Raw genomic sequence first — 24,370 nt, 5'->3', positions numbered from 1 at the left:
TATACACGTATTATAATAAAGTATTAATAGTAGTTAAGAAAAGGGCTTAAAATGTGTTTTGACCCAATCCAAACATGTACATATAATAAAATTTATTTCATTTGCTACCTAGCCTATTGACACTATAAGTTCACACAAATGTAACTAGTTAGTTAATGTTATTTTATTTTTGAACGGCCAACTAAGATAATTTCAGGTATTTCGTACGGGGTACCCCAGTTGCTAAAGGTACATGTTATTAATATACAAATACATATACTTAACTATCACACAGAATAATATATATTAGTTATAAAATATAGGTATGGTCCCAAGTGGGGTTTGTCTCATGTATATAAATGTGGTTATATGGTTGAAGTGTTTGGAATTGAAGAGGCCGGATGGCAACTAGTAGAGAGCAGAGATGGTCTCTCAAGGGCATGACAGCTCTTGTCACTGGTGGTACTAGAGGCATTGGGTTAGACCAATTTTTTTTATTATTAATTTCGATAATCGAACAGCTAATTAAGTTGATGGTATTCAGATGATCATTGGATTAATTCAAATGAGAAACTATATAATCTTGTCTTTATTTTATTTTATGGTAGGTATGCAATAGTAGAGGAATTAGCAGGATTTGGTGCAGCTGTGCACACTTGTTCTAGGAACGAAAAAGAGATCAACGAAAGGTTGGAAGAATGGAAAGGAAAAGGGTATGAGGTTACTGCTTCCGTGTGTGATTTGGCTTCGAAGGAACAAAGGGAGGACCTCATTAAGACCGTCTCTTCTGTTTTTAATGCTAAACTTAACATCCTTGTAAGTCATTCCATCTTTTGTGTGTGTGATGTAGACTAAAAATATAGATAAACACATATTGAATCTATTGCTTCACATGAATGCCACGGAAAATGCTTTTAATTATCGTGATTCAACGAATACCGAATCAAAAGTGATTTTTCACTCAAACGCAAATTTTGTGATTTGGCAGAGTAAAAATGAAATTTCATAATTGAATGTTCCGGCATCATACGGGCCTTAAAGTTGACCCTCAATTTCGAATGGGCCTAAAAAGACAAACGGGCCAAAAACTAAAAAAAAACATATGAATTCAAATAACCCATAAAATAGAAAGGGATAGTATTTGTACTGTGGCAGTTCCCATTTTCGGAACTGCATAGGGGAAATTCAGGGGAGGAGGTTTATTAATCCATTTTGATCACGTGGAGAAGATGATTGTGAGAGAGCAGTACGGTACTCCTGCTATACCGATTATTTCCCCAAAATGAAAATATAGAATGCTTTTGTTTCTGAAAGATAACTAACCACTTGCCACAACTTCTCCTTGTTTCAAGCTTCATTTTGACTGGTCGCACATCCATAATAGAGTCCTACGGTCCACAATTGTTTTAGAACTACGGAAACAAAAGTGCCCGTTCCTCTAAGCTTGGGCCCACATCAGTTTCTTAAGTGCTGAAAAATTAAAATGGAGATTTTAAAGTGTAGTCTGGGTAACATAAAATTCAAACTCAACAGTATATTCTTATTCAAGTTTTATTCATGATAATCGTTCTAGCTCAATTTCATTGAAAGTATATGTACGTCTAAATTATGACTGGAAGAAAAAAATCGACCCAGGACCTTGAAAATGGCTATCTGTATATATGTACAGAATAAGTTTGAGCTATAATGAGTCTGGTTTATGGTTTCATCTTAATTTTAGCTTTAGAGTAAATGAGATAGCTTATTAGACTGATAACAGTGTTTATGATTACTCACTTACATGTATGATTAGCTGTAATAAATTTCTCTTATTAGATAAACAATGCCGGATCTACGTTACTGAAGGATGCAACAGAGCATACAGCCGCGGATTACGCATTTATAATGGGTACTAACTTTGAATCCCCTTACCATTTGACTCAACTTGCACACCCGCTGCTGAAAGCATCAGGCAACGCGAGCATCGTTTTCATCTCTTCTGTTGCTGGTGTCATGGCTCTTCCTTTTCTCTCTGTTTATGCAGCCTCTAAAGGTAATTTATTCATCTAACTTATCATAACTTAATATAATTATCAAAAAAGAATCGTATTTTATTTGTAAACAAAATCTTTAATAATACTTGCTAGTTATTCAAAAAACCTTGTGCAGGTGCTCTTAATCAGTTGACAAAAAACCTGGCTTGTGAGTGGGCTAAAGACAATATTCGCACCAATTGTGTGGCACCATGGGGTGTTAAAACAACAATTCAAGACCCTGTAAGATCCGTACACTTCACATATCGCATCTTCAATACATAAAGAAATAACTTTAGTACAATTAGGTGCCAAAAAGTCAAAGTTTTCACTGTGAAAACATTTAAGTAGAAAGAAATGTATAGATGTCCATGGGTTAAGTTCAATTTATCAACTGTTATAACCCTTGAAAAAAGAATAGTACATACATACTTTTGTAATTAATTCTATTTTACGACAAACTAGTCCACTAATACTCCTAAAATACCCGAATGCCTAGAATTAAAATCATTTTAATCTGTTAGCCAATTTGAGGAACCAACTTGTTTTGAAACACAAGTATACATACATATGCATTCACAAGTTTATATTATTACAAAATTTTGAAACTTATTCGGAGGCATATGCGGCTACATATGTATTATTTACTCATGGATATATTATGAAGCAGGAAAAGCTTGATGTGAAAATTATGGAAGCATACGGGCCATTGATGGCGCGTACGCCACTCAGGCCAATAGCAGAAGCGGATGAAATATCACCGTTGGTCGCATTTCTTTGCCTTCCTGTAGCGTCTTATATTACGGGACAAGTTATTGTTGTAGACGCCGGTTATACTGCCGGTGGTTTCAAATGCTGAAAAACCTTGCAGTTACCTTTCTGAAAAATTTATTCAATAATGTTGAATTTGTGCAAGTCTCATGTGATATGATATGATGATTATGCAACATAAAACTTGCCAACGTGTACGTTTCCTAAGTCTTTTTTCTTAAACATTAACAAAAAACAATTTATCTATCACGTAATTAGCTTTGTATCAAATTGTAAACTAACAACCTTTGCCAATAAAGGTTACCTCAACTTGCCAGCTAGATGCATCCAGGTTCTCCATCTAAGCGAGGGGTCAAGTTTTACCATGCGCAAGCTTAGCACCTATATATTGATTTCCAAGTGGTTAATTAAAAGAAAGCCTAGATGGGTTTTCTTTGGAAACCGAATCATGTTGGATGTAGCAGGATCCGATTTAAGCCACTCATTACCTAATACTGAGAAGGTTCTCAGCTTTATATGGCGCGTCCACATTATAAATGATATGATCATGCGTACTGTAAAGGAAAAACCTATAGTATTTGGTGTTAAGACTTCAGATTAAAGTTTAAAAGCATCATAAAGATAAGGGAGTTGATCGTAGCACTCTTTTTAATTCATATATATATATATGAGAATAAGTATTCGCGCGTTGCGGCGGTGAGATGGTGGGGTGATAGTCAGGTCATATAGTGTGATATGTCATAGAGTGTGATAGGTCATAGGAGTTGATATGTCATAGAGTATGATAGTCAAATGTCTTAGCAGTACGGGTTCCGCCCCAGATTTAAAAATTCTTCGAAAGTATATCGATCGAATGACATCTCTAATGAAAGAGCATGAAACACCCATATAATTTTTATAATTTATCGATGTACGGTTTTTGAGATAAAAAATTTTGAATGAATTGGAGGAATAAATGATTTATGGAGGAGAGAGAAAAAAATGATTGGTTGAAATTTGAGGAGAGAAAGGGTATTATAGTTATTTTAGGTAAATATAGAATAGATAAGAGGAGCATTTTGGGAAAATACTTAAAAATCAATATTAAAAATTTAAGTTCAATGTTGAAAATTTAGAGACTTTTCACTTTATAATATAGTATAGATATATGATACCCCCCCTGGTCCCACTAAAGTTGTCCACTTTTAAATTTTCAAAGTAAAACTCTACGAACTTTGACCATATATATTTTTAGTTGTGTTATATAATAGTTAATGAAAGTTATACCAATGAAAAACACATCTAAAAAACAGTTAATTAATATAACTTTTATCAAATATTATATAACACAAACAAAAAATATTTATGGTCAAAGTTCATAAAGTTTGAGTTTGAAAATTTGAAAGTGGACAAATTTAATGGAACAAAAAGAGTATATCACAAACTTATACAATATAATGTACAAGTTAATTATCAACGCAAGACAATGTGTTAATTTGTACTCTTTGGAAAATTTAATTTTAAGGGCTTTGACTTATGCGAGAAAAATCAGCTACAATATGAATTAATAATTCATACTAAATTAAAAATAAATAGCTGCATGTTAAAAGTTACTTCCCCGTCCCATTAAATATTATGTAACATAAATCAAAATATTTAAGGTTAAAGTTTATAAAAGAAGACTTTGAATATTCAAAATAAGACACATTTAGTAAGACGGAGGGTATACATTAGAAAATTACTTGTATGTAAAATATCCATAGTGTTTAAATTATGTTTATAATTTTTAAAAGTATCTCCATTAATTCTTTAAATCAAATTCCTTTTGCATCAATTATCCATTCCACTTAAAGCCACATATAACGCCACATATAACATCAAGTCATCAACAATCGCCCTCACAATCACACCGTCTCCGTTATGATTACGGTCAAATTACGTGAATACAGTGTTAATTAATATATAAGTATAAAATAGATTTATGTGGTCCCCACATGTAAGTATTATTTATGTACTTGTTTCATGTATATAATACCACATGTTCCACAACCACATACGCTGAATTTGGAATTAAGAAAATAAAGGATGGCAAGTAGCAGCAGAGAGGATAGGTGGTCTCTAAAGGGCATGACCGCTCTGGTCACTGGTGGCACCAGAGGCATTGGGTAATTAGTAGTTCACTATTTCTCAAAAATATCATCATTTCATTTCATTTGATGGTACGTATTTGAATTAAATATTTTTTTTAATTAATTTGTTGGTTTATATCTAGTTATGCGATTGTGGAAGAATTAGCTGGATTTGGAGCAACTATTCACACTTGTTCAAGAAATCAAGATGAAATCAATGAAAGGCTTGAAGAATGGAAAGGCAAGGGGTATCAAGTAACAGCTTCTGTGTGTGATTTGTCTTCCAAGGAACAAAGGATTGACCTTATCAATACTGTTTCTTCAATTTTTAGTGGCAAACTTAACATCCTTGTAAGTTCAACTTGACTCAAAAAATTAAATGATGTAGAACTAGGAAACTTTTAATAAATATCAAAATTTGTAATGATTCCTTATTAGTTGACTTTAGAAAGTTGGTGGTTGGCCTGTCTATTTTACTGAGTTATTTAAAAGGTTTATACAATACTTTGTTTATAAAGATTTATACAAATAAAATATAAACAAGTTTTATACGGATTATATATGTTTTTCTACCAACAAGAAATTAGCCTAGTGGTAAGGCAAACACTTGGTGACTTTAAGGTCTCAGGTTTAATCGTCACTTGGGGCAAAAAATAATTCCTTTAAGGTACCCGTTACCAATTAATGAAGCCTACACCCATATGTGAAGTTTAAATACGTGAGTTTGATCCTTCAGGGTGCCCAGATCATATAGGGATTAGGATGGAGGTATTGTACTGGTATCATATGGCTCATACGGGATAAGTCGATGAGTATCTAATTGTGGTAGTGAAGCTAAGGTTCCTCCATCCCTATATATGTTTTTCTAAAAATAAAGTATGCTTATTTGGGTAAGGGAGGCCAACCGGCTAGTCATTCTCCACAACTGACAACTCATACCGTAGCCACACCATGAGTATTTAACAAAAAAGACAACATGCAAAGGGTTGGCGTTACAACACCATTCTTGACAACACCGTCACCCCCTACTTCTTTACTTAACTTCAACTCAATTTTAATTGTGTTAACTATAGAAGTTGATGACATAATTGGGATCTTAGGCGTAATATTTTGGATTGTTTTATTAGATAAGAATTTTCTTAAAGTTAAAGACAAATTGAGAGGTCATATTATGATTCTATGAGAAAATGAAAACTAAGGGAAATAGAAAGACGGGACGTATGGTAAAAATTTCGTATATTTTTGTATTCACTAAAAACATAACATGACTTTTTCGGTAAGGTACATTTCGTATATTTTTGTATTCTAATCTAAATCATGATGTAATTCATTCTATGGTTTTGTCTTTTTCTGAATAAAGGGTGTTTGTGGTCCTTTTAGTATTATTCTTGTAAAGGGTGTAATTCATTCTTCTAATCTAAAGAAGATTGGTTTTTACCTTTTAGTATTATTCTTGTACTGTGTTATAGATAAACAATGCGGCATCGGTGCTACTTAAGGATGCAACCAAATATACATCTGAAGATTATGCATATATAATGGGGTCAAACGTTGAATCTCCCTATCATTTGACTCAACTCGCGCACCCACTGCTCAAGTCATCAGGCAATGCAAGCATCGTTTTCATATCTTCCGTGGCTGGTGTTACGGGTCTTCCTTGCATCTCTGTCTATGCAGCTTCCAAAGGTCACTTATCTAACTATTATTTGTAACAACATATTTTGATAAAAAACAAAGTAAGTATCAATCGTTTAGTGCTTGATGTGTGCAGGTGCGATTAATCAGTTAACCAAAAACTTGGCTTGTGAATGGGCAAAAGACAATATTCGCACCAATACAGTCGCACCATGGGGTGTCAAAACCACCATGAATTCGAAGAGTTCCGTAAGATCCTTAAAACAACTCACAATACATTACTTACAGATAGACAGGCCAGTTTCAATATATATACCTAAATATGGGTTAAGATCGAGCTACCTTTGATTTGTTTCGAAAACCTGGATCATGATTCTAATTGATAAAATGTTTTTTAATAATTTTTAACATGTAAATTATTTTTGATCTCCAAAAATATAAAAGAAGAAAAAGATAAGAATTTTCCTTGGAGGAACCCAACTTGACGGCCCATTTTGAAATGCCGTAAAATTTACTTGCTATTGGGTCTGCCCAACCCATATATTCTACACTCCCATTCATTGAACATTTTAATCAACATTTGCCCAGGTTATTTTGATCATCTACTTTAAATTTACTATGTTACGGTATAGGAGGAGATCAGCCCTGAAGCCAGGGAATTATACGGGGCATTAATGGCTCGAACTCCACTTCGGCCTATAGCAGAAGCCGATGAAATATCACCACTGGTAGCATTCCTTTGTCTTCCGGTGTCATCTTATATTACTGGACAAGTTATTGTTGTCGATGCGGGATACACAGCTGGGGGTTTCAAATGTTAGAAAAACCTTGAGGCTATTGCGTGTTACCTTCCTTTGTTAAACTTGTTCGAGTATAAAGTTTTAACTGTTTTGATTTATTATTTTGCGACATAAACATTACTATGTTTGACAAGTTTTTAGTCAAATCTCTCTGTCTAATTGAAGTGGTGTTTAAAAAGAGTGGGTGCACAAATTAAAACCTACTAGCTGATAGTACAAGGACTAATATTAGTAGGAAAAGTGCAGATAGAATTGATTGCAAATGTTATATGGGTAGATTTTCCCTTAGCTTCTAACTTCCATTCTATGAAACACATTTAGGACATGCCTAAGACTATCCACATCAGTTTAGGATATCCATGTAATAAACATCCTAATCACTGTGTCACGTCAGATTTTCATCCATCCTTCTCACAAACATCTTTTACCCACAATAATAATATAACCATCATTCTTACAAACAACCAAATAACTTCCCAACTAATTTTTGCCAAACCAATTCATCATCCATCCAATTTTTGTCATCTACCTCCATCCTTCTCTACAAACACCAAAGGATGGATACCCTCCACCTCATCACTCACAACAATACCCTTCTTACAAACATCCTCCATATCATCATAAATCACCTATGGATACCCTTGTTGTGGATGGTCTAATGCCTTGGTTCTAAAGTCTGTCATCCGTTAGATAAAACGTATCAATAGCTGTATAAATCTTAAGCACATGTAAACAATGCACTTTAAATTCTTCTCTCATTTAAAATAAAAAACAAAAAACATAATCAAATAGTTTGTTTCTCAATTCATCTTACCAATACGTTTCAACGTACTAACATGAAAAACAAAAACATAAGCTCTCCAAGAAGAACTTTTAAGTCGAAGAACTTTGGAGAAAAATAAAAAAAGAACTTTGTGATGAGTTTTTTGTGAAAAGTATAGCAATCTCAGATGGTCAAACTAATTTAAAGGTTCTTTGAAGTTTTATAAAATCCGTGGCAACGCACCACAATTCACTGCCTTTCACAATCAATCCATCATCATCTATATATAATTTACATATATATACATATACTTTTATAAAATGGAGTCCTTAATAAACCGGGACCTATGCGGTCGCCCACTTCGCCCGATGCCTAAGCCCCCCATGAATCACGTTTTCTTGAGTTATAAGCTCTTTAATCGTTTCTTCCTCGTCTTCTTCTTCCTCTTCGAATTCCTCCTCGTCGTCGTCTTCTTCTTCTTCTTCATCGTCCAACTCAAGAGCGTGCTGGTCCTTAAAATAAGACTGAGCAAAAGCAAGTTGAAATTTCAAGTCTCTGTTATTCGGGTCAACTTTGAGACCTTTCTTGGCTGCGGAAACGGCAGCGTGATAACGCTTCATGCCGATATAAGCATCACACAGATATCTATAGGCCATGGACGACGTCCCCTTATGGTTCAAATTAACAGCTTTTTTAGCGTCTTTTAAGGCACTGTAATATTCGCATTGCTGTCAGTAAGTGAAGGAGCGGGTGACGTAATGGATGGCTTCTGTTGGTTCGTGTTTGATGGCGTCAGTGAAGTGGCCGATGGCTTCGCTGTACTTTCCGTTCTCGTACGCTTCCATTCCTTTGGCTGACGCTTTGGAGGCGGCGGCGGACATGGCTAGCTAGCTTATTGTTAACGTAATTAATTAAGGTGATATATATTAAATAGATCGTTTAGCAGGTGATCGTTATATATTGTCGAAGAAAGATATTGCTTATTGTTAGGGTTAATTATCAATCGATATATATATACTCCGTAACTTTGTTTCTATGCGTATCCTATTCTATTTCTAATCGGACAAATATCATTTGTTTCCTATTATTATAATGGGAAACTAAGTCCTTGTTTGTTTTTGTTTGTTTATCTGAATGGAGAAAGTTACTGACTTTTTATTAATTAAGTTAATAATTCAGTTAATCAAAATTAAGTCATCAAGATTAAGTCATGACTTAATATATATACAAAAGCTATCGTTTAATCAAATTTATTTTTACTCCTTCATAATACAAATTACCTTTATCCCATTTTAAACTTATTATATAAAAAAAAACCCAAAATACACTTTGACTTTCAAAACATTCTTAGCTCACACAATGTATCTACTCAAAATACACTTAGGGCGCGTTTGGTTCGCGGAATGTTTTTGGAAGAAATGGAATTTTTCAAAGGAATTGGAATCTGAAGGAATGAAATTTGATGGAATGTTTTTGATTTTTTGAAGATTCAAATGAGGGACGGAATGAGATTCCTTCCCCCATTCTCAAGGAATGGAGATTCCATCAAATGAGGGAATGTTAACATTCCAACGGAATGTGATTCATCCATCTTTAACCAACCAAACACACTGAGGAATGGAATTCAATTCCAATTCCATCAGATTCCATCAAATTCTATGAACCAAACGCGACCTTAAAGTATTTTACAACCCTTATCTAACCAAACTACCTATCTCCTTTATTCAATAATTTAAATATTTCTACATAATATACATATAATTTCTTTCCTCAATGAAATTATTTAAAACCTACATTACTCAACCTTTAAATTAACTACATTACTCTCTTTTACATCAATTATTTTTACATTAATAACCACATCTCGTTACAGCCACCACCGTCGTCATCTCCGCTGCATTGCACGGGTACCTCTTTTATCTTCAGTATAAAAGATCGACATAAGCATGTAATTTTATTATATACTTAAAAAGGGAAATCGTTAGTTCTAATTATTTATCCACCAATCAGAGTTATATTTGTCAAATTATACATGTTTTGCATATTGATTTGTTTGGCTAATTTTATTTACTTGGTTGCATTTTTAGTGGAATTTGTATGTTTTTAGATGCTTAATATTACGCAAGTATTTTGTAGGTTTATAAAATGACTTGGTTGATTATGGAGCTTAAATGGAGCTAGAACATGGCTAAAACTTGACATAAAGCAATGATCAAGTGAAGTTTCTAAATTCAAGCATATTGAAGACAAAGTCAAGTTACAAAGCAATGAAAAAGTTTATATAGCTGCTGCCGCCGATTGCATTTTTACGAGTATTTGGTTTTGGTTGACAACTTTGACCAAGTACACTCACCCAGCCCACTAGCCCAGGCCATATGAGCCCATAAATTTAATATTTATTTTGATGGGTCGGCTGGAACTACTAAGACAACAGCAGCCCATGTTTCTGGTGGGACTTCACGCAAGGAAGGCAGGAGCAGGAGCTCACATATTCCTTTCATTTTGTGAGCTTAGTATTGACTTTGACCGGCCACTCATGACTTGCCACATCATCAATCAGTCGTCCCCACATTTCTATTTCTACAGCACCATATGAAATTTGAAGATTGGTTTTGGTGTGATGGAATTCGTGCCCACCCGAGTTCCACGTGACAAAAGCCCATATTATTGGAGGCTGCGTAGAGCATCTCCAATGTTGTTTTTATAAAGTTTTTTTTAAGACTTGATACTATTATAAAAACCTTTTATAAAGACTTTTTATCATTAGGAGTAAAATCTTTTTTTTTCCAATGACTTGTAAAACTTCAAACTTTTACACTCTTTCTCTTACATATTTTATTACAATTTAAAGGATTTAATGCTAGTTTCAAGCTTTTACCATTGGGGCAAAAGCTTTGCCATTGTGGATGCCCTTAGGCCTCTGCCAATGAAAGACACTATCCTCCCTTTTTTTTTATTGCTATATCAGTTTTTCTCCCTCTTAAATCACCTATTCATCACACATTATCAATTCCATCTCTTTCCCAATTTTTATTTATTGTTATTTTATATTTAACAAAATTATATAATTAAAAAAGAAATTAACTCAAAACTTTCATTATTATTATCGGTTTATAGGGCCCGTTTTATTGATAATTTTTAAAATTTTGAATTTCTAAAATTTGAATTTTGAAAAAAACTTTTGAATTTTTATTCGAAACTTTTATTATTTTCCCCCCTTTTTATACCCAACTAACATACTTAGTTCAAATCACAACCTCTTTTAGATCATTTTTTTTCCTCCTCAAAACCTTTCAATTTCAAAATGGCGAGACAAATGTGGACTCAATCCGAAGAGCTTTTGTTATGCAGGTGTTGGATACAAGAACGTGAAATGGTTAACCCAAGGCCAAGCCAAACAAGTTGGATCGCCATATCTGAAAACTTCAACAGGCGCACGACTGAAGGTTCACGGACCAAATCTCAACTACTAGGTCACTTCAACAAAATTTGCAATGAATGTAAGGTGTTTGAGGCAATCTATACGAGGTTGAATGCACAAAGGCAAGGTGATCGATTGTTCTATTCAACGGCGCATTAGGAGTACCGTTGGAATTATGGGAAGAGCTTCAGATATAAGCATTGTTTCAGGGACCTTATCACGGTTGCCCACTTTCGTTTAAATTAAGTCTGTTTTAGTATTTGAATTAAGTCCATTTTAGTATTTTAATTAAGTGTGTTTTACGTATTTTATTTAAGTGTGTTTTAGGTATTGTAATGTGTTTTATGTAATTTAATAAAAACAAACTTTTATTCATAATTTAGAAACTCTACAGACTTTTATTTTGTTTGTTTATTGGCTTAATTTAGTTGCCATTTTCATTTTATGTTTTTTTTTTTAGTTTAAAAACCAACTTTCAAAACTTAATTTATTTTAATTAACAAAATTCATTTCAAAGTCCAAATTGTTCACTTAAGTTTTCAATTCACCATCTATTTGTCGGCACTCGAGTCATACATGTCATATATTTGTGTATATAGTCAAGTTTTGACTTTTCATCTTTTTCATCTCATTTCTACTCCATTATTATTAACTGTGGCCTGTTGATTTTCGACGACGTCATTCGGGCCCGCGTCATAATGCTTTTTAACTTGTCACTACTATTTTAACTTTTGATATTATAAATCTAATTATTATTATTATAAAAAGATAAGTCGTCCATTATATATGTAGCGCTATCAGTTATTATAATTTTAATTATTATAAAATTTTATTTTCCATTAGTATTGTATTTTTTAGTTTTTCATAAAAAAAATAAATCTTACTAAATAGTTAAATAAAATTAACACTTTTAAGCTTTTCATGATAACTAAAAGTATTAGTTTTATTAGAAACATACACATAAATATTATTTTAAAACTTTTTTATGTTTCAATTACTCGTACAGTCGTACCATGGGGTATCAAAACCACCATCAAGAGCTCCCTAAGGACCTTAAAACTACTCATAACATTACTTGTAGATAGAAGAGCCAATTTCAACATATATAACATGTTAAATATTTTGTAATAAAATATACTCCACCGTTTAAGTTAAATACAATAGTTTGACTTTTGATGTCATTCTTTCTCAATTTTCACTTTAAATTTTTTTGTTTGTGTTGTAACATGCATACTTGATATAAAATATATTAATCAATTAAGTTTTAGATATATATTTCATTGATATAAGTATTATTAAATATTATATTACGTAAATAAAAATACTTATAATCAAAATTAAAGAAGAAAGAGTAAGTCAAATTAAAATATTTAAGTTGGGAGTATAAAGTAAGAGAAAGAAAAAAGATCCTTGTTGCATCAACCAAACTTGACTACCCATTTAAAAATGCTGTAAAATCTACTTGCTATCTGATCTGCTAATTTAATTACTTTGCCCAAGCTTTTTTGATCGTCTACTTTAATGTACTATGTCAAAGAGGAGGTCAACCCTAAAGTCATGAAAGCGTATGGGGCATTAATGGCTCGAAAACCTCTTCGACCCGTAGTAGAAGCAGATGAAATATCACCACTAGTCGCATTCCTTTGCCTTCCGGTCGCATCTTACATTACTGGACAAGTTATCGTACGTCGTCGATGCTGGATATACAGTTGGGGGTTTAAAATGTTAAAAAACCTTGAGGCTATTGCATGTTACCTTTCTCCTATAATAGATTTTTGCATCGGTTGTTTAATTTGTTTGAGTATAACGTGTTAACTGTTTTGATTGATCATTTTGCAAAATAAACATTTATTATTAATTTGTGAGAATGTTCAACATGGCAGATGAAGGCCAACTCCTTTAGCAAATGTCTTTTTGACCTAATTAAATTCATCTTCAACTTTGACTATTTCTGTAAAAAGTCAACATGGTCACAAAAAGCACTGCTTCAACTAAAGAAAGTTTTAATATTATTAGTAGGAATTAGGAAAAGCGCAGAAAGAATTGATTGCATACCTTTAAAAAGGCATATAATATCAAGTATATGCACTACCTCTTTCATCAATTACCTTATACCGTAAAAGATCTCTACCAATAAATGATTTGTAAAACATGAAACCACGTATAAGCAAATGTAAACAATGCACTTTAATTTCTTCGGTAAATTTAAATAAAAAAACAAAAAACATAAACAAATAGTTTCAACGTACTAACACAGAAAAACAAAAACATAAGCTCCAAGAAGAACTTTGGAGTCGAAGAACTTTGGGGGAAAAAAAAAGAACTTTGTAAACGAAGAACAGATCGATGAACTTTATGTGAAAAATATAGCAATCTCAGATGGTCAAACTAATTTACAGGTTGACTAACATGTAGTATATCTAAAGAAAATTTGACCTGACGACGTAAAAATAATATACGTATGTAACATTTTAATTATTATAGTTAATTATTAAAAGTAACGATATGGTATATAACATATAGTAGTAATATGTATATGTACATAATTAACTTATATGTACATATAATTTTTATAAACGGAGTCCTTAAAAAACCGGGCCCTGTGTGGCCGCCCACCTCACCCTATGCCTAAGCCCCCTATGAATCACGTTTTGTTGAGTTATAACTTTAATCGTTTCTTCTTCTTCTTCTACTTTGTGTACTTCCTCGTCCTCGTCCAACTCAACAGCCTGCTGATTTTTAAACATAGACTGAGCATAAGCAAGATCAAATTTCAAGTCTATGTTATTCGGGTCAACTTTGAGACCTTTCTTGATTGCGGAAAGGTCAGCGTGGTATTTCGTCAGGCTGACATAAGCATCACTCAGACCTATAGCGTCTTTTAAGCCACTGGAATATTCGCGTTGTAGATGGTACATGATGGCGCGGTTGGCGTAATGGATGGCTTCTTTTCGTTCGTGTTTGATGGCCTCAGTGAAGTGGCCGATGGCTTCGTTGTAACTATCGTTCGCGTACTCTTCCATTCCTTTCGCTGACGCTTTGGAGGCGGCGGCCATGGCTAACTAGCTAGCTAATTGTTAACGTAATTAAAGTGATATATATTAGATAGATAGATGGCCGGTTCGTTTAGCAGGTGATCGATATATATAGTTGATAGAAAGAAATTGCTTATTGGTAGGGTTTTGATATTAGTCGATGTATATATGTAAGGTTTGGATTGGATATATATCTTTGATAAATAATATATCTCGATCCGTAACTTTGTCTCTATAATAATAATCCTATTCCTATTCTAATTCTAATTCTAATTCTACAACTTTTAATTTGTTTCCTATTTTTATAATTGGAAAATAAATCTAGTTCCTATAAGCTTTAACTTTTTATTTTAAACTAAAATCTCCTAAAATATTAAAAGCTTTTGTTTGGATGCAACTAGTTTTAGTTTTTATTTGAAAGAAAAAACAGCTCCAAAATGAAACGTGTTCGGAGCTTTAGCTTTTCGAAAGAACTTTTAATCTTTAAAACTACACAAATATCTCTCGAAGTTTATCGATATACGGTTTAAAAATTAAAATCATAGAGTGTGATAGCCAAATGTCTTGGCCGTACGAGATCCGTACCCGGATTTAAAAATTCGTCGAAAGTATATCAAATGACATCGAAAGAGCATGAAATTTTAAAAACACCCATATAATTTTTATAATTTATCGATATACGGTTTTTAAGATAAAATATTTTGATTGAATTAGAGGAATAATATGATTTATGGAGAAGGGAGAAAAAAATGAGTGGTTGAGATTTGAGGAGAGAAAAAAAATGAGTGGTTGAGATTTAAGGGTATTATAGGTATATTAGGTAGAGATGTTTAAATTAGTAAATAAAGAATATGGGTAAGTTTGGTAGTTCAAAGTTGTAATTAGAGATTTAAAAAAGGGCTTGCTCCATGATATAAGAGTAAAGATATATATGTTGTACCAATGGATTCCCTCACGATTTTAACTTTAAAAGATTCTTATTATGAGGGTGGGAATGAATTATAATTGATTGCATGTAGTAGACGCATTTAAAAAGGATAATGTTAATTGTTAGCATTTGACATGAGATTGATTCGTAACATGAAAATGTTGATGAAAATGCGCGTCGGGGATGAAGATTGATTTTGGAGAATTATTAGTATTATTGATTTAACAGTGAATACATGGTGAGTTTAAATAAGAAAGAAAAAAAATATATTAATTGTTAACTTTTTGACACACTAAAAACTAACAATTTTACTATATATGATGCAAAACACACAAAGTGTAAATGTGGAACACACACCAACAAGAGTGCGGCTAGGTTAAGTGATACTTTATATGGGAAGAGAAAAGGCATCACAAGACAACCCAATAGATGTTGACACATGAAAGGTTGTCAACCATCTATTGGTGTGTAAGACAGATCTGCATGAGTCTCTTTCTCCATCTTGTTTCTTTCCAAAACGGGTATGAAAGAAAAACACCAAAGTACCATTTTGGTATAAGGTCACATGTCTTCATTCTACTTGATCAACACGTGTCCTTGGGGACCCTCCTTGTTATCTTTATATTCCCGTCTTTATTTGACTTACAAATCTTGGTGGTGAGTCATTGAACTTATCCTTAACTCGAAGATAATTGATGGTCGTTGAGGAGTCGCTAACAAGGTTCAGCGCTGAGTCTCCTTAACGAACCCATGACTTAACAGAATTCCACATCGAAGGCGAAAGTTATATGCGACGAATTGTTTAACTTTATTATGATTGGATTTCAAACAAGAATATATAGAAACTGTAAATGTACCTAGTTAGAGTGTAAGAGCAATATAATGGCTCAACCTCCTCTCTTTGTTCCTACCCATTTCAAGCATACATCTCTGAATTAAAAAAAAAAGCAATCTTTCAAGCCAACATATAGATGCCGAAAAAAATTAGTTTCATATATACATACTGTACTATTGATTTGAATTTCAGACATCAAAAACCTTAGGAAACACGTAATGAGCAATCTCGGAAATAAAAAAACATAATAAATACTACCACAACTAACCTTAGAATTGAAATAAGCAATCTCTCAAGTCAACCCGGTAGATATAACAACATACATCTCAAAGCATTTTTTACCAAGAATTTCAGCTGGGTTTAGGTTTTCAAGATCCTCAAAAGTGAGCAAACTTTCTTCCTTGGCCTTCACCTTGGTAATGTCGGCTCCAAGGGAGAGAGTGTCAGGCAAGAAGTAGACCTGCAAATTCTAAGGTGATAACAGTTTACCTCTCGAAATGTTGTTGATCCCTGAAAACGTCAGTACGACCACCAACAACATTTATTTTATTTCAAGAAATAAATTAAGAATAATGATAAATCAACCTAATTTGTGTGCCTAAAGATATGCCTAATAATAATTAGATGATGACATGTGAAAAAATCAGGGGACAAGATTATGAAAGAGAATTAATGAAATCACATGTCAAATTCTTAAGGTTTTAGGTTGATTTTAAGGCATATGAGTTAGGTTGATTAATCATTTTTCATAAATTAATAAATAAAAGTTAAAACTAAAAAGAGGAATTAGGAATACATGGCTGGAGGGAAAGGAAAGAGAATGGAAAATGAAAGAAAAACAGATGGGTTGAGTTATTTAAAAGCATAAACTCCGTTCAAAAGCATCACCATCAATGTCTCCTTTCAGAGGGTATATGAACCATTGATTTACTCTTAAGGCACTTTAACACCATAAAATCACCACTAATTGCATTGAAAAGCCCAAATCAATTGACATTCATATACATCAAAATCGATATATATATATATAGGGTAAAGTTATTTTGAGACTTTTTTTTAAGAGAACCTTTAAGAACTTTCAAATCAAGTCCAACCGATGATTATTCTTTACATGAAAATTGTTTTTTGATTGTTTTCTGAATAACTTATGTATAATTTTGAAGTTTATAATTGTTTGGAGGTATGGATTAACATCAGTTATACAACTATGTGGAGATTTGGATTCTTGATCACATGTGCACGAATATTGCTATGATTACATGTGATCAACTATATAATTGTATAACGGATGATAATACATGTCTCCAAACAATTATAAACTTCAAAATTACACATAAGTTATTCAGAAAACAATCAAAAAACAATTTTCATGTAAAGAATAATCATCGGTTAGGCTTGATTTGAAAAGTTCTCAAAGGTTCTCGCAAAAAAAAGAGTTTCCAAAATAACTTTTCACTATATATATATATATATATATATATTAACGAATTGAATCCTATCTATATTTATATTCCCTTATATATATTTTCCCTTATAAAAAAAAACCCATTTTTATTTTAGGTAATTCTACCTTTGAATTAATAGAATTGCACTAGACTTTTTATGTTTAGCCCTTTGAACTAATTTACACTATAAATCTTTATTTTAATAATTAACACTTTAAGTCCTTATCTTATAAAAATTTTTACTATCACAATTACATCAACCTACACCACTTGACACAGCCACCACCATGAATAGTACCATCAGTGACAGCACTAAACCGCTTTCCCCACCACTGTCGCTGTATTGCTCGGGTACCATGCTCGTATACATCAATCAATACATTCATTGATTGATAAATACCACTAATACACGTATTAGATCATATTAACACTAATACACTAAAAGAGAAACTTTAATTTATAATTGGAGAACTATGGACTCTTAAATGAAGTTCAATTTTTAATTACAGCTATTAGATCAAATGATGATTTTATATACCTTATTTAACATTTTTAAATTTTATTTTATTTTAATATATTTAAATTATTATTATTCTATTATCTAAGTTTGTAGACATTAATGATAAATGTTTTTAATAGAATAATTATGGAAACTAATATTTTTATATATTACATCATTTTTTATCCTTAAATTATTTTTTAATTTTTTTACAATAAAATTTTCTTTTTTGAAGTAATATGTTTTTTTAAATTTATTTTGTATAAGATTTTTATAATATAACGAATAAAATTTGGTTATAAGGATTTTTTGTATAGGATTTATATCATATAAAGTTTTTATTAAATTAATGTTTTGGACTAAAAAAACAAATATGAAGTCTATTGTAAGCTATCACAATTATATATAAGAAAAATAATTGTATGAAAACTGCAATGATATTATGCATAATTTTAATTAATATTAACACCACATGCGATATATAAATTATTCGGGCAAATCGTTAACGCACAAGTACAATGATATGCAGACATATCCGGATGAATGAACGACATCCAATGAAATGAAAACATTACTTAGTGAGACCTCTAATAGATGATGTTTCAACTGTCTGGTCACTGTTAATCAGAATCTAAACGACCACTAATGTAACTTCATGTTTTATATTGGTTTAATTCTTACCTGGTTAAATAATTTTCAACTTATGATATTATAAAAATTTAACATGTCATTAATTTTATACGTTTTCAACGCATTATGCGGGTAATAATCTAGTTAACAAACAAAAGTAGATTTAACATCATTATGAGGAGATATGATTTAGTTTTAGAATTGATTCATACTTTAACTTTTTTTATATATATAATATAAGGATTATATAACTCTTAACTAGTCTTAATACCCGTACGATGTACGGATTATATAATACTTGATAATCCAATTATATTTATACAGAGAATAGAATATAGATAATTGTTAGATACATATATTTGGATATAGGTTCTTTCACATATTATATAGTCATAATGCCATTATGATGTACGGATGAACTATGTATGTATATCCTCAGTAGTTACCTTTTTTTTTATAAAAACTGAAGTCATAACAAATTAAAAAGGTCGTGAATTTTTAGGTACATTAAAAATAATATCTATTGATACGTATAAATTTAACCATTTACGTAAATTTCATGGTATTACATAAACTAATTCTTAAATCTGCATTTGTCGCATGCAGTTATATCTATTTTAATTGTTTATAATATTGATGTTCCAGCTTGTATAGATTGCCATAATAATTTACTAATCGGATTATTACAACATATTTAGAATTCTATTTGGTTTTATTTGGTTTTGTATGAAAGTCATCTATTTATACTTTACGTACATACTATATAATACGGAGTAATAGTTATTTGATTAGAATAAGGAAATTATAATTTTAGGATATACATTTAAAAAATACACGTGTCATATAAATATTATGTCATGTGTCGATTAAATAATGCTACAATCCTGTTATAGTTTATTGGTAGATATGATTATTATGAAACATAAGTCTTCCATTATCTAGCCCTATCAGATTATCATAATTTTATTTTTTTATTCACCACTAATTTATATTTTTTAACTTTTCACAAAAAACTAAATTAAATTCTTTGAAATACTTAAGTTAAATATAATTAACATTTTGAAACTTTTCATGATTAGTAATAAGTTTTGGTTTCATGAATATTATTAATTAAATTATAAAAAACATATTGATCCACACACAAAAAATTTAATCTAGACTAATTATCTATGTTTCAATTAATATTAATATTTATCTAATTCATATAACAAGTTAACAACTCATATCCACATAAAAAAAATACAATTATAATAATATTTTTAAAATAAGATTAATTGTTAATTTATAAATTTAAATGTAATATATGTTTTAACTAACATAAGAAACAAAAACATATATAAGCTCTCCAAGAAGAACTTTGAAGTAGAAGAACTTACGGGGATAGAAAAACAACTTTGAAGTCGAAGAACGTAAGATTCTGTACAAACTATAGCAATCTCAGATGATCGATATATCTAATTTAAAGGTTGAGTAACTCACTGACGGTCCACGAATGCACAACTTATGTTTTAATTAAGTATACAAGAAAGAAAGTAAGTAAGTAACAAGAACAATGTAAAGTTCAATTGCAATACATCAATGCAAAGATAATCATATGTATCATTTATTAAACGATGAATACATGGTTGATCTTACACTTGACTTACAAGAATACAAAAGAACATAGATAATTGCTAAGTCTAAATAGTCAAGAAAAACTTAGACAATTTCAAGTGATACACACTTTTAAGATGGCCAGACGCACTTAATACAATGTGGCTGTGTTGCTTTATATAGGGGAAGACTTGGGGCAACACAGCCTGCTTTGATTGCGACTTGATGGTGGTTGTTGACTTCCAATTGGCTCATGGTACTTACATCATGTGCCCATTGTCTTCTATACCAAATCGGGTGAGAGAGAGAGAGAACCCTTGCTTTGGTCCCAACATGTATATTACCATTCAGGGTAAATTACAGTTGGTTAACCACCACGTGACCTTTTTGTCTTCATGTAGTTTGAATATTTCCCGCCATGACAAACTTAGATCAGCATGCATCCCGCTGAACAAGTCTCTTCATCTGCTGATGACTTGCTAGAGAATTGCTGACGACATGTGTCAGATTGTCAAGTCTCCTTCAGCGAATCCCAGACTTAACAATCTCCCCCTATTTGCTGAGGAGACTTGCTGAATGACAATTACTTTAGACAAAGATAAGAAAGAATGAATATGAGCTGAAGATGTCTTTTTATATCATTGAAGTGAATTACAAGTTGAGCATAAAGCTTTTACAAAATAGACATCTAAAGATTTGCTGTCTCTATCTCCCAAGCATCTTCCTGCTTGGCAATTATAAGTACTGGATCATCTCTTCTCGCTGGCTTCATCAATTCCTCATCAATCCTGCTGATTACTGAGCGAGCACTGATCATCTTTGCAAATCTTCTTCTGATGCTGATCAGGAAACCAGTGGATGCTTGTTCAATTTCGGCCAGTCTGAAAAAGAGTTGATCATTTCTGAAATTTTGGAATAAAATGCCAGCAGAGTCTTCAAGTATTCTTCCTTCTTCAAAAGAACACCTGGGAGGAAGCCTCAAATTTAATGCTGCATCACCAGAGATAGGAGGAAGGTCAGCAGGCAAAGGTTGGGCAACAAGCTTTCTTTTTGGGACACGTTTGCCTGCTGAGGAAGAGACAGCTGCTGGAGAACCAAAAACTGCCCTTAGCATGGGAAGGTCTGCCTTGAATTTTGTTTCGAACTTCAGTGCTTTTTCAAAATAATTCTTCAGCATCCCTTGAAGTTGTTCATAACTGGCAGCCTTCTTATCCTTGATGATCAAATAGATTTCATACCATTCTGAAGCTCCCAAGTTAGTTAATTTTACATCTTCAATCTTAGTTGGAGCACTGTGCCTTTCTCTTAGGAACTTTAGATTGGTTTTCGTTCCCATGGCAGCTTTGTGAACTTCAGCTGCTGTGATTCTCTCTGGCCTCTTCCTATTATTCATGATTTTCAACCACCTGGCCTTTTCTACTTCGAATTTTTCTCTTTTTTCTTTTAATTGCTGCTCTACATCAGCTTGCTTTTGTCTGTAGAGAGCTTCAGGCCCACCAGTGGTTAGCAGCATTCTTTGCTCTCCATCCATCTCATCCTTCTACAAGAGGGCCAGCTGCTTAATGTATTCAAGGTTTTTCTTCTCATTTTCCTTATTAGCTTTCAGCCTATCCAGCTCTTCCAGGGCCTCCTCTTGAGTTTTTCCCTCAGCAATGATTGATAAAACATCAATGACTTGAAATTGATTTCCTGCTGGGGATGTGATGGATGTATTCTGTGCAGTCAGCCGCGAGGGATGGAGAAAACCGGTATCAGTCACCTGCTTTCTCTGAGCTGCTGTTATTTTAGACACTTCAGCATTTCCGAGGAAGCGAGGATGGAAAATATTGAGCACTTCCCTGGATGTGTCCCTGGCCATTTCTTGTGCAAAACCGGTTTCCCAGGCTGCCCTGACTGCACGAGGACTCATTTCCTCTTCTTCAACTTGGGGAGCTTCAGCAACTATCAGTTGTTGCTCCCCCTCAGCAGATGCTTCTACAGCCGTCTCCCCCTCAACGCTAGCAGGGAGAACATCAGTTCTTGTCTCCCCCTCAGTATCAGCAGGGGGAGAATCCACCTTTTCTTCACTGACGGCCACTATTGCCAGTTCATCAGTGGCCGCTATAGTGTTTTCCTCATTTACAATCTTGTCAGCTGAAGCTTCATAAATGTCATTAACAGCTTTGTTTACTGCTTCACTGACAAGTGCCATTACAGCAGCATCCACTTTCTCCCCCTTGGAGGTAGTATCATTAACTACTACCTCCACCGTTGCTGCTGGAGCCGCCTGCTGCTGGAGAAGTTGGGACAGCATCTTCTTGATATCCCCAACTTCTTGCTCCAATTTTTGTTGGCATTTACGATCTTCCTCAGTAAATGAAACTTGAGGAGGAGGAAGACTGACCACAGTGGTTTCCAAGGCATTGATAGCCTTGGTGTTTTCTTCAACCTGGGTGGAAAGACGAGAAACCAGGTTGGCCACTGTTTTTACTTCAACAGCAGCGGATTCACTGCTGCTGCATGCTTTTTGTGCTGAGAACCGTACAACAGGTCCAATTTTGCACAGCGATCGAGAGAGCCCACGAATGACCTGCTGATCCTTTTTGATAGAGTTTGTGTAGGTGCGAAGTTTTTCTTGATCAGCAGCCATAGACACAGATTTTTCTTTTATTGTCTCAATGCTGGCAGTGTTTTCATTCTGCTTGTTGTACCAGTTCTCCAAGATCTTCACCAATCTGTCATCTTCATGAGTTTTGAGTTGTACAACGATTGTGGCAGCCTTGGTGAGATCATTCAGCTGGTGTTCAACTCTAGTCAGCCTGTCAACGATTTGAGAATCGACAGGCGTGACTTGAGGTTGCACACCTGTTACTTCGGTATTAGCAGCTGCATTATCATCAGCAGCAGCTTCTTGTGCACTTTCGTTAGTCGCTGCTGCAATGTTGTCAGCAGCAGCAACTTCTACATTATCATTTACGGCTGCTACTTTTTCACCATCAGCAGCAGCAACCTCTTCATCCACCTCCATATCACTTGCTTCCATTTCATCAGCCTGGATGGAGGAATCCAGCTGGAATTCATCCGCCACAAACTCTCCCAAATCCAGATCGCTTTCATCATCATCCCCTTCAACATTTTCACCTTCCTCTACACCACTACCTTCAACAGCCATCCCTTCTCCATAAATATTTAGAGGGGTAGGGGAACCGGGTGCCTCAGCTTCAGTGTGTTGTATCACCAAAGCATCATCGGCCATAGATTTTGTTGTCTCTAGCATCACCTGTGATATGGCTGCTGACAACGACTCAGAGGGTTGAGAAGAAGAGGGAATGATTAATTCGGTTGACTCAACTCTAATGGGCTGGGGTGGCCCTTGATCTTCACCAACCTCGCCTACAGAAGTTTGAGGTGGCTGCTTGCGGTTACCCTTTTTCTCGTCAGCAGCCTTTTTTGAGGCTGCTGATGGGCTGGCTGGGTCTCTATTGTCCTTGGGCAGTGAGGACTTCTTAACCTTAGTAGTCTTGCCCTTTGATACTCGCTGCTGCTGTCGGGACAGCAGCAGGAGGTGAAGTGGAAGAAAAAGAAAGTGTTTTGGTTTTCTTGGGAGCTTTGGAGGTTGCTGGGGGGATTATTAGCATACCAGCTCCAGCAGGGTTGGGTCTATATACATCAGGATATACAGAATAAAGTACCTGTTTCATTTCTGGGGTGAGCACAACATACTTGGAATCAAATTGTTCAGGATCACAAGCTGGAATCTTGTACACAGAGCTTGCAACCCTGGGAGAGAGGATGAATTGTGCCCCTTCAGGGAGATACTTTTCTTTCAGCTCCTTCTTGAGAATCAGTGAGAGAAAGCGAGTGAAGGGGACAGAGTTTGATCTGTTCTTGATAGTGACCTTCCCCTTTAAATCTTCAAAAATTACGCTGGCAAAGT

General features: G+C 33.6%; 2 protein-coding genes across 2 annotated transcripts; both read left to right on the top strand.

The window, feature by feature from the left end:
• Positions 1 to 380: 380 nt before the first annotated feature.
• On the top strand, positions 381 to 2,959 carry LOC122611089 (tropinone reductase homolog). The gene is made up of 5 exons (XM_043784050.1): positions 381 to 457; positions 588 to 795; positions 1,795 to 2,011; positions 2,128 to 2,234; positions 2,662 to 2,959. Exons 1-5 carry the CDS (start codon positions 381 to 383, stop codon positions 2,848 to 2,850), a joined length of 798 nt encoding a protein of 265 aa, XP_043639985.1. The 3' UTR covers positions 2,851 to 2,959.
• Positions 2,960 to 4,793: 1,834 nt separating this feature from the next.
• LOC122611087 (tropinone reductase homolog At5g06060-like) lies at positions 4,794 to 7,464 on the top strand. The gene is made up of 5 exons (XM_043784049.1): positions 4,794 to 4,906; positions 5,014 to 5,221; positions 6,340 to 6,556; positions 6,642 to 6,754; positions 7,138 to 7,464. Exons 1-5 carry the CDS (start codon positions 4,827 to 4,829, stop codon positions 7,324 to 7,326), a joined length of 807 nt encoding a protein of 268 aa, XP_043639984.1. The 5' UTR covers positions 4,794 to 4,826; the 3' UTR covers positions 7,327 to 7,464.
• The last annotated feature ends 16,906 nt before the right edge of the window (positions 7,465 to 24,370 follow it).

The sequence above is a fragment of the Erigeron canadensis genome, chromosome 8, assembly GCF_010389155.1.
Source record: "Erigeron canadensis isolate Cc75 chromosome 8, C_canadensis_v1, whole genome shotgun sequence".
NCBI lineage: Eukaryota > Viridiplantae > Streptophyta > Magnoliopsida > Asterales > Asteraceae > Erigeron > Erigeron canadensis.
This window is presented reverse-complemented; position numbering and strand designations above follow the sequence as displayed.

Bases quoted from the DNA above. Each gene is read 5' to 3' on its own strand.
- LOC122611089 (XM_043784050.1), top strand. From the start codon at position 381: ATGGCAACTAGTAGAGAGCAGAGATGGTCTCTCAAGGGCATGACAGCT. The intron at 796-1,794 runs GTAAGTCATTCC...TTCTCTTATTAG, and splicing joins ATGCTAAACTTAACATCCTT to ATAAACAATGCCGGATCTAC. The intron at 2,235-2,661 runs GTAAGATCCGTA...ATTATGAAGCAG, and splicing joins AAACAACAATTCAAGACCCT to GAAAAGCTTGATGTGAAAAT.
- LOC122611087 (XM_043784049.1), top strand. From the start codon at position 4,827: ATGGCAAGTAGCAGCAGAGAGGATAGGTGGTCTCTAAAGGGCATGACC. The intron at 4,907-5,013 runs GTAATTAGTAGT...GTTTATATCTAG, and splicing joins GGTGGCACCAGAGGCATTGG to TTATGCGATTGTGGAAGAAT. The intron at 5,222-6,339 runs GTAAGTTCAACT...ACTGTGTTATAG, and splicing joins GTGGCAAACTTAACATCCTT to ATAAACAATGCGGCATCGGT.